This window comes from Nanorana parkeri, unplaced genomic scaffold, assembly GCF_000935625.1.
Source record: "Nanorana parkeri isolate BGI_ZX_2015 unplaced genomic scaffold, ASM93562v1 scaffold246, whole genome shotgun sequence".
NCBI lineage: Eukaryota > Metazoa > Chordata > Amphibia > Anura > Dicroglossidae > Nanorana > Nanorana parkeri.
The window spans coordinates 1399513-1415703 of record NW_017306514.1 but is presented as its reverse complement, the minus strand read 5'-3'; the positions used below and the strand labels follow the sequence as shown (position 1 = coordinate 1415703).

General features: G+C 43.8%; 1 protein-coding gene across 1 annotated transcript in view; it reads left to right on the top strand.

The window, feature by feature from the left end:
- GMPR2 (guanosine monophosphate reductase 2) overlaps positions 1-9228 on the top strand; it is a 16213-nt gene extending 6985 nt beyond the window's left edge. The window contains exons 2-10 of the mRNA XM_018556670.1: positions 236-328; positions 2535-2654; positions 4474-4557; positions 4691-4864; positions 4950-5031; positions 5713-5819; positions 7064-7106; positions 7930-8089; positions 9042-9228. Of these exons, the coding sequence (XP_018412172.1) occupies positions 242-328; positions 2535-2654; positions 4474-4557; positions 4691-4864; positions 4950-5031; positions 5713-5819; positions 7064-7106; positions 7930-8089; positions 9042-9228 (1044 nt within the window). The 5' untranslated portion in view covers positions 236-241. The remainder of the gene's footprint in view (positions 1-235; positions 329-2534; positions 2655-4473; positions 4558-4690; positions 4865-4949; positions 5032-5712; positions 5820-7063; positions 7107-7929; positions 8090-9041) is intronic.
- Positions 9229-16191: the final 6963 nt, after the last annotated feature.

Below are 16191 nucleotides of genomic sequence, written 5' to 3'. Positions count from 1 at the left end.
TAACATAAAGATAGCATAAAGGGGATGGTCTGTAGTCCAGAAGGGGAGAACTTAGGCCGGCCATTAAACAATACATGGGAATTAATTTAGTGGCTGTTGCCCACCTTTCAGCTGGACATTTTGTCATGAGTCACCCCCTAGAGTTTGACCTATTTATCTCTATTTGTTCCTCTTTCTCCATTTTCTCTTGTCAGCTTTCCTCCCCAGGATAATTAGTCTCTAACTCCTTTTCTAGGACATCATGCCTCGTATAGATAATGACATCAAGCTGGACTTCAAAGACGTGTTGCTAAGGCCAAAGAGGAGTACACTAAAATCTCGAAGTGAGGTAAATATTTTCTTTTGATGTATTTGAATACACTGTTCATAGTAAAATAAGTAGGGGGGTGGGCAGCTACATAGCAGACAGGGTTCATTATTGAGAAATGTAAAAGTTATGCATTTGGGTGCTAAAAATAAGCACGCTATCTACTTCCCAGATAGCAAGCAATTGAGCTGCAAATTTGAAAATGACTTGCTATACTATTGCAGACTTGCCAAGCTTCACAATTGTGTTGCACAATTACAGCAAGCCTGCATTGCAAGTCTCCAGACCAGCGAGCTTGCAGAACTCTTGCTAAGACCTGCAGGACTCTTGCTGTAGACTTGCCAAGCAAATTTGCTACAAATTCAAAAAGTGTCAACTAGAACTTGTGCTGCGAGTGTTCTGCAAGTCTACAACTTGCCAGGAATGTGTGCAGCAAGTTAACAAGAATTACAATTTAACCCTGCCACAAGTTTGTGGCAAGTTATCCTTGCTATCTGGGTTATCAGGGGAAGCGCCTCTAGGATAATCAGTGATGGAAAAAGAATTGGGGGGTCCTTGTAGACTTACTCACAGACTTAGCAGGAGCATGCAATGCCAGGCTGCAACAAATAAGGCCAGCAGATTACTATCATGCATAAAAAAGCACAGCAGTGGGCATAGCAAGCTTTTGCAAGCAGTTTTGTTGAAGCCTTCAAAGAAAATGTCAGTTCCAGATTGGGGATGTTAAACATGGGTTTTTAAATACATATTTTATAAAAGAAGGTACAAATATTGTTGACAAATTTCAATATCACATAAAATAGGTGGTGTTTGTTGATGGACCTCTCAGGCATCCAGTACTTTCACACACGGGCAGGGAGAAATCCTCAGCCTTATGTATATTCCAATACACTGGGCTAACGCGCTCTCTTTCCTTGTGACTGAATAGAGTGTCAAGAGAGCTAAGAGAAGGTAAGTATAAGCTGCTGGTAGGACTGCCATGAAATTGAAGCATTGCAAAGTAGCCTGTCAGTGAAATGTACCCGTGTAAGCTCCAAGTTACTCTGCTTTGAGCTTACACAGAGTTAGGGACTTTCTTCCCTCTACCACATGACAAAACAGGAGCCTGACAATTAGCAAAGCACAGGTTCACTTCAATTCACACTTACGAAGAGGTGCCATTTGTTATTGTCAAAATTTTTTATGTTTATGAAATTATATTTTACCAAAGATTTCAGCTAACTTCCACATTTTTACCTGCTTCTCTTCTAAAGACACACTGTAATAAACTCACTTTTCTCCATGCTACTGTCATTTAAATATGAACTAAATTGGAGAGTCAACAGGGAGGATGTTAACTTTGTACAGTAGTTCACTAAATCTGCTTTTGTTGTTCAACTTCCAGGTATTTAGGAATAATACTGCATGATGAACGTTTGTGCTATAAATCTTTAGGGGGGCAGCATGACTGATTGGAGTTTAATTGGACGCTTAAAAAGTAGCTCTCTCCCTGTAAGTACAAAGCCAGAGTACTCCCTGGGTTTCAAGACCTACTGGCCTTGAAACCCAGGATTGTTCTAATCTAGACCACTGTTTAAGGAACCCTGCTACCCACTTACAGTATTATTCTGGACTGCCGGCCCTGGGGACTTGCTTCAGATGGACTCCTGCTAGACAACTAAGGTGATTTCTCCCTCCCAGGTAACCTTTGATCATTTAAAAACAAATACAGTATTTGTGCTGTTATTATCTTTCAGATCATTCAGATTATCACAAGTGATAGAGAAGTCACCTGCACTCCAGATATGTGAGAATAAATCTGAGCAGATTATTTCACATATCTGGAGTGCTGTTGATTTCTCTTGATCTTGTGATCTCTGCATGGTGCCATCCACTATCACTATGCGCACCACTGTATCACTCTGGTCGTAAAGGCTGTAAGGAGTACAGTTTAGAACTACAATTTCTTTCAGATTATCAGGGACATGCCTGATGCAGGATGAAAAATTCCTTTGCAGAATCATGCGCTAATGCTAAAGGAAACTTTGCAAATCCCTAGAATCATGAGGATAATGTTATTTCCACTGCTGAATTGTTAGTATAGATAATGCTGCAGATGCCCTAGGTTCAATTCTAGTTTGTTTTTTGTTTTTGTAATTCTAAACCTATTTAGCATAAACTGGCAAACATGTCATTGTGGAATATCTTTGTGTTCTCCCTCGTTTATATTAGTATTTTTGTCTTGCAGGTGGAGCTCACCCGTTCATTTGTATTCAGGAACTCAGGCCAAAGTTACCAAGGGATTCCTATAATTGCTGCCAATATGGACACTGTTGGGACCTTTGAGATGGCAAGAGTCTTGTGCAAAGTGAGAGCCAGGCTTGTATGATGAAACTGTATACTGTCATTGATTTATTAGTCGTTAATTAAATTAAAGATGCAACTAAGTAATTTTAAAGAAAGAGCGTTATCATAATTATGCAAAAAAAAAAAAAGGCAGCAACACTTCATGGCTAATCTTCAGAAGGCACTTTGCAAGGACACAGTGTTTTCTTAATATCCGCACAAAGGGATGTTACTCTCTCCCAACAAATGGAAAAATGTAATTGTCCTAAATGTTGGTTCAGTTAACCAAAAGCTCATGTGAAGCATCTCTATTTATTATCCAGTCAAGCTGCATATACACTAATAAATATGCTCTTTCGGTGTATGTTTCCATATTAGGTAGTTCAGTAAGGGTTGACACACTGGAGAAATTGACTGCTCTTCCACACAAGCAGCAGCCAGGGCCCTCAGAGGTCCAGATCCCCCTCCCCTCTTGCACATTGCTTCAGTCATCAATGATGCTCAGAGAGCAGGTTTGCACAACTGCAGACCCACACAATGCTCTAGTCAACAGCACTGCTTAGGGAGGAGAGTTGGACTGTTGTAGACCTGGGCCACTGCTTATTTGTGAGAGCAGCCTTTTAATTGTTCAGTGTTGTATTAGAGTATTTTGACCTTTGCTTCTGTACTTCATATGGATTTGCCACAGAAGCTCACAAGCACCCAATATGATAGCACATTGGAGATGACAGGTTCTCTTTAAGGTGACATTAGGGGTCTCGTAGACCCCTAGTGTCACTTTTCCACTTCAATATCTTTAGCTGGGGAATGACAGCTGCCTGCCGAGGCTGCTAAATGTAAACCCTGCAGACAGTGGCTGGGAGCAATAGCCAACCTGCTATTGGCTATTTCAAATTGCAATAGCCAATAGTAGGCTGGCTATTGCACCCGCCCACTGCCTGCAGTCAATCAGCAGAGGAGGGAACTGAAGGAGAAAGTTCTCCTTCAGGTCTTCCTCTGCTGATGTTCTGTAACGGTGTTCTGTTTTTTAATTCCACCATCTCTAGGTGGCTGAGACAGGCCATCATTCAAGCTTATGGTCTTGAAATGGTAGTTCACCCTAGGAATAAAACATTCACCAAATACCATTTCCATGTGCAGTGGTGTGCAGAAAATCACAGCTTAACAGACATGGTGTGAACATTCTCTAATGGCTATATCATCATTTGTAAGTGGAGGTACATGAATAACAAAAAATAAACTCTCAACAGGAACAAACCTTTCAGTTAAAGGACACTATTACTATTAGGGATGCTCAGATACCAGTGCCAACACTTGGCATTTTCATGAGAACTACCAGGGTTGCAGCGGTTGCAGCTGGGACCTGGCTCTGGCGCTCCACCACTCTCCTGAAATCATTAGTCTGTATTGTTTTAGAAAAACTGTCACATGACAATAAACAAAAATGTATCAGTAATTGTATCTGTGAGTACTTGGACAGGTATCAGTACTTGTACTTGAAACAATGGTATCGGTACATCCCTTTATACAGTATATGTTTATAAAAACTAAATCATACATTAAAACAGAGATGTACAAATCCCAGGAGCTCCGTGTGCTTCTTACAAATGACAGCTGCCTGCTAACTTTTACATTTTTGTCTAGTCTTGTAACTGGAAAAGTATCTGTACTTGTACCAAGTACGGTACTTGGTATCTGAACATCCCTAATTACTATGGAAATATGTTGGGTGCCATTGCAGTTCCAAAGGTTTCAAAACTGACCCAGTAAATCAACATTCCTGACTTTACTCTGACTTGCTGCCTGCCGATTCCTTTAATCTTCTGCATATTTCCCTTCAGTTTTCTCTGTTCACGGCGGTACATAAGCATTATTCAGTTGAGGAGTGGAAGCAGTTTGCTTGCAACTATCCGGAATGTCTAGAGGTGAGTGACAAATTCTTCTAGTCTTCAAATACTTGGTTCTGAAGTCAACCACTGACCTTCTATCCAGTCTGCAGCACCTTTTACTCTTATGTACAGCTTTAGTTCTGACCATATTACTCTGAATGTTCTGCAGAATGTGGCTGTGAGCTCTGGCACTGGGCAGTCAGATTTCCAGCAACTGGAGAAAGTTTTATCCGCGGTCCCTCAAGTTCGTTATATCTGTCTGGATGTGGCTAATGGCTATTCGGAACAGTTTGTGCAACACGTGAAGGATGTAAGAGCCAGGTTCCCTAAGCACACGATCATGGTGAGAAAAACGTGCCTATCTCTCGTTTTCCAAATCTATTTTTGCCGTGACCTGATCCTACTCACATGGTGTTTTCTGTCTTCAGGCTGGAAATGTGGTCACTGGGGAGATGGTGGAGGAATTGATCCTTTCAGGCGCAGATATTATCAAAGTTGGAATAGGGCCAGGTACAAACTCCTTTAACTGTACCATGTTCAAGCAGGGTAAAGGTTATCTTAAGAGCCATCGCTTTTGCAGGAGCCCACAGCATCAAATCAGAATCGGTCACCTAACCAATTGACCTCTGTAAACTGAAATCTGATTGCTTTCTACGGATCCCTGCACTTTGTACATGATTCTTTTTTAGTACCCTCTAAAATGATTGCACTAATTCACTCAAGTGGACTGAACTGCACTAATGAATTTTAGTTGCATCATTTTAATTGTATTTGCTGATCTTTTTTTGGACACATTAGTTTAATTGTGCATTTCTGAAATCATAAGTACGTAAATGAATGCAGTTTAGACACACCTCATAACATTTATGTTGGCCTTATGTGTTTACATGTTTTTCTAGTCATAGAGCAATGTAATATGCACACATGTTGGCTACTGTGCTTACATTCTTACAATTTAAAAATCATCTGTTTAAGTTCTTTTTCATGCTGTACTCTATAACAGATTACATACAGGGAGGCTATAACATCAAGTTACATATGCCTTAAAGGATCTTAATGATTGTCTTAGGCACTGGGATAGTTCACATTTGATCTTGTTATTATGCTGCATCACTTGGCTGTTATATGATTCCCTCTCACATGTTATTCTCTGTCACCTTTCATCCTTCCATTTTACTTTTTTTCATTTAGGTTCTGTTTGCACCACCAGAAAAATGACAGGAGTTGGGTACCCACAGCTAAGTGCAGTCATTGAATGTGCAGATGCCGCACATGGACTGAATGGTCATATTATATCTGTATGTATAAAGAAATGTATTAATACATATTTCATCACAATTATTCATTTTAACAAAACCATACAATCGGGAGTAACCATTAATCCCTTAGTGACACAGCTTATTTTTTTCGTTCCTGGGGATCGAAGAAATTTTGCAATTTTTGCTATGTGTTTGTTTAACCATAATTTCCATCTTCTTCGTGCATTGCGCCTACACATATTAGAAAGTTCAGCTGAAATTGATTGATTAGCGCACTCCCAGGGTGGTGTGGTCAATGGTGGCCAGTGTGCTGCTCCTATTTCCTCAGAGATATTTTGTATCAGTTTGTAACACACAGCCGACTCGCAGCTTTGCAACACAGTGAACTATTGCCACCTCTGTGATTGTCACGGCTCTGTGATTACAGCAATCAGCTATCGCTGTGATCATAGTGCGGTGACCACCTAATCTGCTGTTGAGGGTCTGCCTCGGACCCCGAGGGACGCAGCATCAGTAGTAACGCAATGAACGCTGGTCCCTTCACGTGATTATCCCATCACTGGTCGTTAATGAACTAAATGATCGTGACAGGATCATCCTGTCATCATTTGGGAAGGGGTTAGAATGCATATGAGGGCTTAGGTATATGTCAGAGCAAAATACATAAAAAAAAAACATATTCAGTACATCTCTGTTATACATGCATATTTCCGCTTTTTTTTATCCCTTTAAAAATGCTACAAGTAACGAAAAATAACTATTCATTTGACTAAAATTGAGTGAGCTCATAACTACCCGTTTGAGCTGATAACACAATTCATCTGCTGCACAAAAAAAATGTTTTTTTTCTTATCCCCATATACACATTTATTTATTTTCAATATTCACAATTTTTATTAAACAAACACAAAAGGGAAAAAAACATACAAATCCATATATAAAATACAGACATTACATATCCCCATGTACATAGCATCAGTCATCAATACTTTAATAGACTCCTTCTATTCTCTTCTCTCCCCCCCTCCCCACCCTTCTTTTTTTGACCTACATAAATATACAATCTATTTTACAGCATCGGTGTCAAGCGATGTCTAACCTAATCCTAAACTCTTCTTCAACCTATTTAATGCCTATGTACTGGATATTTTATTTTAAAATCCCTTCTCCATAAATTACTCACAATCCAGTCATACAAAAAAAACCCCCAAGTACACATTTTTTTAATAATTCTTTTTAATGCAGGTATCACATAATAATTGCATGTATACCATGTTTTTCAGGATGGTGGTTGCACTTGTCCAGGAGATGTAGCTAAAGCTTTTGGTGAGTTTTTTATTAAAGCGGATGCATTGTGCAAAACTTAACTATTGTTCCAATATAAGTACTGTTTGAATTAACGTTTAAGAGCAGTATTACATTGCTTGCACACACACACACATATCGTGAGACATATCAGCTGAAAGTTCCCTTTTGTTTCTCCATGTATAATATGTTATGGCATATAGTATTTTAATACAGGCTTGTGGCAGGCATAGTCTTGAAATGACAATAAGAACATTCTGTGCAATTATATGAGCAGATCATGACTTTTCTATTAAAATAATACCAAATTTAAGTGAATAAATAAAGTCATTATAGAATGAACAGAGTAGCAACATATTTTCAGTTGTGCATTGTGAAGTTTCAGACATTGATGAGTAGTAGATTGATCTATTTGATGTGATTCTAATAATTCCAAGGACCTATTGGTATAGGTTTGCTTTGTGAGAACCAGTATCCTGAAGAGTGTGAGCCAGAGGCGTAACTAGCAACCTCAGGGTCCTGGTGCAAGAAACTATTAAGGCCCCCCCCTGCGTTCCGGCTCCATTCAGTGCCGGAACACACTGGATCGCATCCCAGCCGGCTCACTGTGTTTTGGGGTGGGAGGGGGCGTGGTGGTGCACCGCAGGCACGCCCCCCGGCCGCAGTGCGATTGCCCACACCGGAACGGTGGCAAATCAAATCCAGCGTTCTGGTCCTGCTTTAAAAGAAAAAGAACAGTTGCTTTCTTTCACATGAGATAAGAAATATTTTGATGTTGTTTAAAACAGGACATTATTTATCATGGGCAATGAATGTACTGATTTATTGTGTTTCTTTGTTACAGGAGCTGGGGCTGATTTTGTCATGCTAGGGGGGATGCTGTCTGGTCATACAGAGTGTGGAGGAGAAATAATTGAGAAAGGTGGAAAGAAATATAAGCTTTTCTATGGCATGAGCTCAGAAATAGCAATGAAGAAACATGCAGGTGGAGTTGCAGACTACAGGTAACTCTGACCTTCTTTCCTGTTAGCTCATCATTGAGAAACCACTTAAGTAAAAGGACTTTGTCACCAAAAAAATAAGAAAAAGCACCCTGCAAAAAAAGATCATTCATACTTACTTGTCTGACAGATAGGAGTTCATATCTTTGATCTGTTAAACAGCTACTGCCACCAGAGAGCATCTGAAACACTTCTGGGAGTGTCAGATGCCTGGTCTCCTACTGTTCTCCATAGTGTCATCCAGTGTCCCCTATGTCACTACAGGACACAGTAGTGACACAGGGCCAGTCAATGGAGCCACAGTGTGCTGGAGGGACCAAAAGTGTGTCAGATGCAGAATATTCTTTGGCAACTGTAGCTGTTCATCATAGTAAAGATAGGCTTCACCCCCCATCGCACGGGTAATATTAAAGTACATGTCAACCCTAACAATCAGCTTCTTTTATTTGCTTCCTTTTGGTCTTTTACATTTTTCTATTGAAAGCGTTTTGTTACATCTGTTCAATAACGTCAAGAAAATATATGATGATCCTGCCAGAAATCCAGTGAGATGATAACGTCTTGTGCTCTCTGCCTGTTCTGACAGTTATCATTTAGACTTGTTCCTAGTTCTCTCTGTGGAATACAGAACACATTTCCACTTTGTTATAGAGATAAGGAGGGGCATCTAAATGACTTCCTATCCTAGGGTGACTATGCGGCTCCCTCATAAAATACACTACAATGGGTGTGCATTGTCACCCTAGGACAAGAAGTGTATTACTGTTAGGATTACCAGGTGAAAATAAAGGGAAAAAAGCCTGAAGCAAGAAAACGAATGTAGCCAGCGGATCTAAGGACTGGAAAGCTGCAATATATTCCATGTTTGTTCTTGTGTTTAGCTACGCTAATATGATCTTTATTAGCTGACGAATAAAACATTGACTTAGTCTTTTACTTCTTCTTTGTCATTCAGAGCTTCTGAGGGAAAAACTGTGGAAGTTCCTTACCGAGGTGATGTAGAAGAAACAATTAAAGATATACTTGGAGGAATTCGGTCTACCTGCACATACGTAGGGGCAGGCAAGCTGAAGGAGCTAAGCCGCAGAACAACCTTTATTAGAGTGACCCAGCAACTCAATGTCATGTTCAACAACCCTTGATGACCTTTTTATGCCAAACTTACAAAAATCCACATAATAGGGATACCATTGCTACTGTTACCTTCACATTTTATGGCTGGCACACCCTTCACACCATTCCATTCCTGGTCTTTTCTTAGATGTCACAAAATGTGCAACTGATTGTTATGTGTTATAATTCCTTTAACATTCCATTGCATGGACCACTCCATTTTTGGAGATGTTTGTGAGTTTATGAGGTCATGTGTACAGTTGAACACATTTAAAATAAACATTTTAACTATACAGTGTAATTCATTCAAGGAGCAAACAATATTAGATTGTATATAACCTACTTTCTCTATTTTCAAAACCACTTCTGCGCAAAAATCCCAACTTTGTATAGTATAGAGACTTAGAGACGTAGTACAGATTAGAGACTATAATACAAATCGGATTTGTTTTTGGATGGTCAGGGCAATTAAAACTGTGGCAGAAAAGAGAAGTGAAAAAGCATGTACTGGGAGAAAACTGTAGGGTGCAGTTACTCACCTTCTGAAAATACTAGGTACCGTACGTGCCTAGAACATATATACAGCCTGACGTCAATGACGTGGAACCAGGAGCCGGACTTCCATTTTGGGTGCCTGTAGGCACGAATGGAAATCTGATTAGCCTGAGCCGGCACCCCTACCTGCTGTGGGACCTGCCAGCTTTCATATATGCAGAGAAGGACCCTGGTGTCACGTAAGGCTGTCCTAACTGCTTGACAGCATCACACAAGCATTTTACAGGGCGGCCTTATGCAGCGCTGGGGTCCTTTCCATGCGTTTGCGGAAGCTAGCGGTTTCTCTAGGCGCCGCTGGTCTTGGAGCAGGAGGGTGCATTTTGTGCAGAATGCACCCACTTGGCTATTGCCAGTGTTGTATCTTGACAGAGTAGGTACCTGAATGGCGCCCCTCTATGGAGGGCGCCTGTAGGCACGTCCCTACTGTGCCTAATGGTAAATCCGGCCCTGCCTGGAACAAGCAAGTAGCAAATTAGATCAGATATATTGATATGCATACTTGTTTAGTTCAGTGGTTTAAAATACTGAAGCCGTTTATTCAGCAAGATGGCCAAGCAGGTAGCAGTTTTAGAAGGCAAGATCAGCAATGGCTGTACAGGGGGAGATCAGAGTTCAGATGTGATGAGTTTTAAAACGTCACATGATCATGTGACTAGGGTTTTAGACATGGACAGCACTGAAGGGGGCATTAAGCAGAATTTTCTGCAGAAAAGTTAGGTATTTTAGCTCGTTTCTTGCTTTCTATTTATTCGCGCCACCAATACGTTAGTTAGTATACCGTAACCATATGCTATTATTTCATTGTAAGCACACCTTAAAGTGAACCTGACAGGCCTTACTCAGTGAGTAAGGTCTGTTGGGCTGAAGCATCGGGAGCTACCTAACATTAGAAACCTTTTCAGATTTCCTGCCACTGCTGGTTTGACCACAGTAGAGGTTAAGGTTGCCTCACTTTTTGCCTAGTTGCTTTCCGTTAAGAAACGCACTATGCCTTCTCAAAGCTGCAGAGAGACTAGTCCAGCTGCTAGGATGACCATAGCCAGAGGCGGCTCTCTAATTAGGCAAATTAGGCGGTCGCCTTAGGCCTCGCACTCCCGAGGGCCTCGCGGCCGCCTAGTTTGCCCTGTCGGCACATCACCTCCCTGGCAGCCAAGTAGCGTTATTAAAGAGGTGGGGGGCGAAGGGGGGAGAGACACCGACAGAGGTGGGAGGCGTCACCGGAGCTCCAGTCGGGCGGCGAAGATGACAAGGAGGCCGTGTCGAGCGCCGAGGATGAGGAGGACATCCAGCCGGGCGCCAAGGAGGCCGTGTTCCAAAGAGGTCAGGCCATTCAAGGTAAGAGGACTGTGCTGGCAGAGCCCAGCAAAGATTCTGCATAGCCCACCAAAGAGTCTAAGGTGTGCTGTGCAATACGCTTTGGTGGGCTCTGCAGGATCCGGAGGGGCTTTGTCGGGTCTCAGGGGGGCTTTTCAGGATCCATAGGGGGCTCTGCAGCCTGCAAAGCCCACCACAGATCCTGCAGAGCCTTCCTGAGATCCTGCAGGATCTGTGGGGGCTTTGCCGGGTCTCAGGGGGCTCTGCAGGATCTGTGGTGGGCTTTGCAGGATCCATAGGGGACTCTGCAGCCTGCAAAGCCCACCACAAACCCTGCAGAGCCCACCTGAGACCACAGCCGGGTGGGGTAAATTTAGTGTGTGTGGGGGGAGGCGCCAAGTTTTGTCTTGCCTAGGGCAGCCCCAAACCAGAATACACCACTGACTATAGCTGCCCTGGTGGTATTCAGCATTGCTGTATAATGATTATACAGCAATGCTGAATACCACCAGCTATACAGGACTACAAATCCCAGCAACATTATACAAAGCTGATGGCATTCTGCATTGTTGTATAAAGTATTGCTAGAATTTGTAGTCCTGTATAGCTGGTGGCAGGTGCGGAACTACCGCTGGTGCAACCGGTGCACCGGGGCCTGAGCCTGGGGGGGCTCAGCAGACCAGGCAAGGTAGGACAAGAGATAGGGGGGAAACCGCCGACCATCCGTCTGGCCGCAAGTTTCGAGAGTATTGCTGGGAGTTGTAGTCCGCTATAGCCATTACTATTCTGCATTTTTCTGTCGAGAGTATTGCTGAGTTGTAGTCTCCTATAGTCGTTACCATGCTGCATTTCTGTCGAGGGTATTCCTGGGAGTTGTAGTCCCCTATAGTCGTTACCATTCTGCATTTCTTTAGAGAGTATTGCTGGGAGTTGTAGTTCTCTATATCCGTTACCATGCTGCATTTCTGTCGAGGGTATTCCTGGGAGTTGTAGTCCCCTATAGTCGTTACCATTCTGCATTTCTTTAGAGAGTATTGCTGGGAGTTGTAGTTCTCTTTATACCTTTCATTTTTATCGCTTGCATTTTTTCTCATTATGGGCCTGAGTGGGGCCTCATTTTTAAGTTTCGCCTAAGGCCTCGCAAAGTCTAGAGCCGCCACTGACCATAGCCCATACTCCCTTAGCAGTTCTGGAGGCATTTTTTCCAATATCCCTTGGCTATACCTCAAATGCGTGGCCCATATGCCATTTGTGTACACGTGCGTGCCCTACGCACTCATTTGCATCTTCATGCAGGTGGCAGGGGGTGACAGAGTTGCTTTTACATTTTTATTTATATTAATTGTATTGTTTTTTTTACTTTTTTAAAACTTTCCTTTCACTTAACTTTATTGCTATCGCAAAGGGGCTAACAGGCCCTTACGTGGTAGCATTGGTAGGGGACAGAGTCTCTTTATGGAGCCCTCCAATACAGATGATCAAGCACAGGATTATAAGGCCCAGATCACTTATACAGTAATAAACTGCTGGAAAAAAAAAGGTACCAAGAGCACAGCTGCAGCAACAGTCATGATATTGGTATATCCAAGATGGTGACATATATACGTATATACAGTATATAGTGGTTAGAAAATGTTAGCAATAGCAACCCTGATATTTTCACAGTACACATGTGCAGGTCAAAAACTATTTTCTATTATGTTTAGCCAGTTTTGTGATTAATACACCTTCTACACTACATAGCCAGCAAGGTGACAACATTGAATCCCATTACATCTGTGCAGCTTTCTGTGTCACCTGCTTCCTCAATAAAGTAGTGCTACTAATAGTATTTTAAAAAACAAGCCATGCAGGATTTTTGTTTTCAATTTATAACTAGACCAGAATGGTGATATTTATTTATTTTGTATTCTTATGCCATGGGTTGATGTTCATAAATAAATCATTTTGGTTTCAACACTTATGAAAGTAGTGAAACTTGTAAATCAGTATATCAACCAGGCAAGAAGGATTTTCATCCAGAGAGGTCAGTGAGGGAATCCCCCATATTCTTCCCAGCAAAGGTGTCAGTTGCTAAAGTAGAACTATACGCACTTCTCCTACAGTGATGCAGTGTGCGCAAGTTCCCTTGCTGGTGCTGACCTCAGGGCCGCCGCCAGGGGGGGTACGGCCGATACTCATGTAAGGGGACCGTTACATGAGTATCGGCTGACGGTGAAGGGCGAGGAGGTGGCCGTCACTTCCGGTTAGTCCAGGGGCCGGGTCGGGAGATGAGGCATTGTGTGCAGGTCAGTGGCGGATCCAAGGGGGGGGGGGGGGAACGGGGCAAATGCCCCCCCGAGATAGAGCTGCTCCCTGCCTCTCCCACCCGTGGTACTAGTGACAGAGTACATCCCCGCACAGCCGCCGTGGGGACATACTGTTGTCACAGACTTTATTGCGGTTCAGTGTAAAAAAAACGGCACAGTACAAGTACTGTGCCGTTTTTACCGCCCACACACTACTCTGCCTCACTGTGATAGACGGCTGAGCGGTGTGGGAGGAGAGACACCGACCGCTCACAGCGTTTTCTTCCCGCAGCGCTCGGCCGGCTGTCACTTTCTCTTCTCCCTGCTGGGACAAAGAGGGAAGGAAAGAAATCACGGCTGCGCCGACAAAACGGCAGGAAAATTGCACTTTCGGCATTTAGCCAAAAGTGACATTTTCGGCCGGCGCCCCCCTTCAGCTTTACGCCCGGGGCCAGCGCACCGGTTGCCCCCCCCGGTTGTTACGCCACTGACTGCAAGGAGTGTTTAGCCTGGCGGTGCCTGTACAGACTCTGCAGGCACCCCCAGGCAACCACAGCCTGCTGTTGGGGTCATTGTGAGGACCCTCTCCTGCGCTCCTCCCCTCCACTGGCCGCCAAGGACTCAGGAGAAAGAGGTTCTGCAGGAGTTAGGTGAGCCAGTGGGGTCTATGGGTGATGGATGGTCCGGGGGGATTGGGAGACTATTACTTTCAGTATTGCTGACTTTATGTAAAATGTATAACTGGTGGTATTCTGCATAACTGTATAGAGACTGATGTGACTGTGGGGGGGACATTAGAGTGTAAGCTCCTCTATACAGAGACTGATGTGACTGTGGGGGGGGACATTAGAGTGTAAGCTCCTCTATACAGAGACTGATGTGACTGTGGGGGGGGACATTAGAGTGTAAGCTCCTCTTTAAAGAGACTGATGAGGGGACCGTGCGCGCGGGGGGACCGGTCAGCCTTAAGCTGTGTAAGGGGCCCCGACATTTCTGAAGGCTGCCCTGGCTGACCTGTTCGTCCAGTTTTCTTCCAGGTTCGGGATCTTTGGCCATCTTGATTGGCCGTTATGGGATGATGTAGCTCCCGCAAATGTGCGGGTGTTCATTCATCCTGCCAGATATGTACCTGTGCAGCTCGTCGTACACTGTGAATATGTACACACATATTCAATTCCTATTTAAAGTGTATTTCTATTTTTGCAGCCTAATTTGGATAATGCCTATTTCATATTTGTTACATGTCTCTCATTCACATAGCAGTGGAAGCAAGGATGTCTAGCAGATTAATGGGAGGGGGGGGGGGCTGGGCAGGTTAATGTTAACATAATTAAAAGAGAAGCAGCGGGACAGCGGGAGCCTAAAATATACTCTTTATATGTTATATAAGCGTCGGCATGGGGCACTGCAGCTGTCACACATCGGCTCTATACTGAGGGCTGAGTGATCATGAAATCTCTAATCGCTCAGCTTACAATCTCTTCGCAGAGAGTGGTGACTGTCCATTACTGCTCCCCACACAGATTCCTCCCTCCCGTCTCTAACACTAATTGGAGGATCAGACAGGGGTGAGGGTGGGCACAGCTGGCTCTGCCTCTATCAGGCAGCCGGGTGGATCCCCACAATATTGTTAGGATCCTTCCAGTACCCCTCTATATGCTGACTTTGGGTTACAGGAGTACATTATAAATGTTCTCCTGTAACCCAATACAGCATTAAGCCAAAAAAAAAAAAGGTTTGGCTTTACTTCTCCTTTAACCCTGTGTGTACTGTACTGGCAGATCTCATTATCGGTTGTAAGCTATAGTTGTAGTTGAACACTGTCTGCCTTAAAGGAGAACTATGAGGTGAGTGCTTTTCACTCACCTCATAGTTCTAGCCGACCTGTGACAATGAGACTGTCACAGGTCGGCTCAGTAGATCGGGAGGTGAGCGAACACATACCGGCGTTCGCTCACCTCTCGATCCTGTCACAGCTCTCTATTGGGGGATAATTGGGGGATTATTGACGTATCCGACAATTGTTGGGAAGGGCCCGATGAACAACCTGCTAAGCTTCCTGGAGGGACAGGTGATGGAGAGGTGTTTGGTAGACAGCCATACCAGGTCTCCGATTTGGTAGGGCGGCGGGGCACGTCTACGCAGGTCGTAGTATCGCTTGTGCCTCTCTTGGGCACGAGTGAGGTTTTCTTTTAGGAAAGCATTATTCTGATGGATTTGTTGGAGGTAATGGGCGGATGCCGGGGTGTTGGCAGGTAAGAGGGCTGATGGGAATGGGTTCGGATGGAACCCATAGTTGGCGTAGAAAGGTGAGGTTTGGCTGGAGGAACTGACGGAATTGTTATATGCGAATTCAGCTAGCGGTAGCAGGTCCAGCCAATCGTCCTGTAAGTACGAGCAGTGGCAGCGCAGGTACTGCTCAAGGCACTGATTCACCCTCTCCGTCTGTCCGTTCGTCTGTGGGTGATGTGAGCTTCAGCTCCTCGAATGCGGTTTGAGCCTCCTTACTCCCCCCGAAGATAAGAGATCAGAGTCCTCACTTTAAGACCGTCAGTGGCATAGGTCCTGGGCTTCAGCTCGAACATGAGTTGACAAGAGCTTACAAACTCCCTGTATTTCTTTCTATCACCGATAAAGATTTCGGGGGATGCGACCTTAGGCTCAGGTCCGTCTCTCCCTATTGGGGGATTATTGACGTATCCGACAATATAAGTGCGGAGCCTTTGATTGTCGTCCTGTAAATCGGTGACACGAGTAGACAGGGTCTCCACTCTTTGGGTGAGGGTCATCACCAGTGCTGTGAGTTCCGCTGGGTCCATGTTTTCCTTTCTTTAG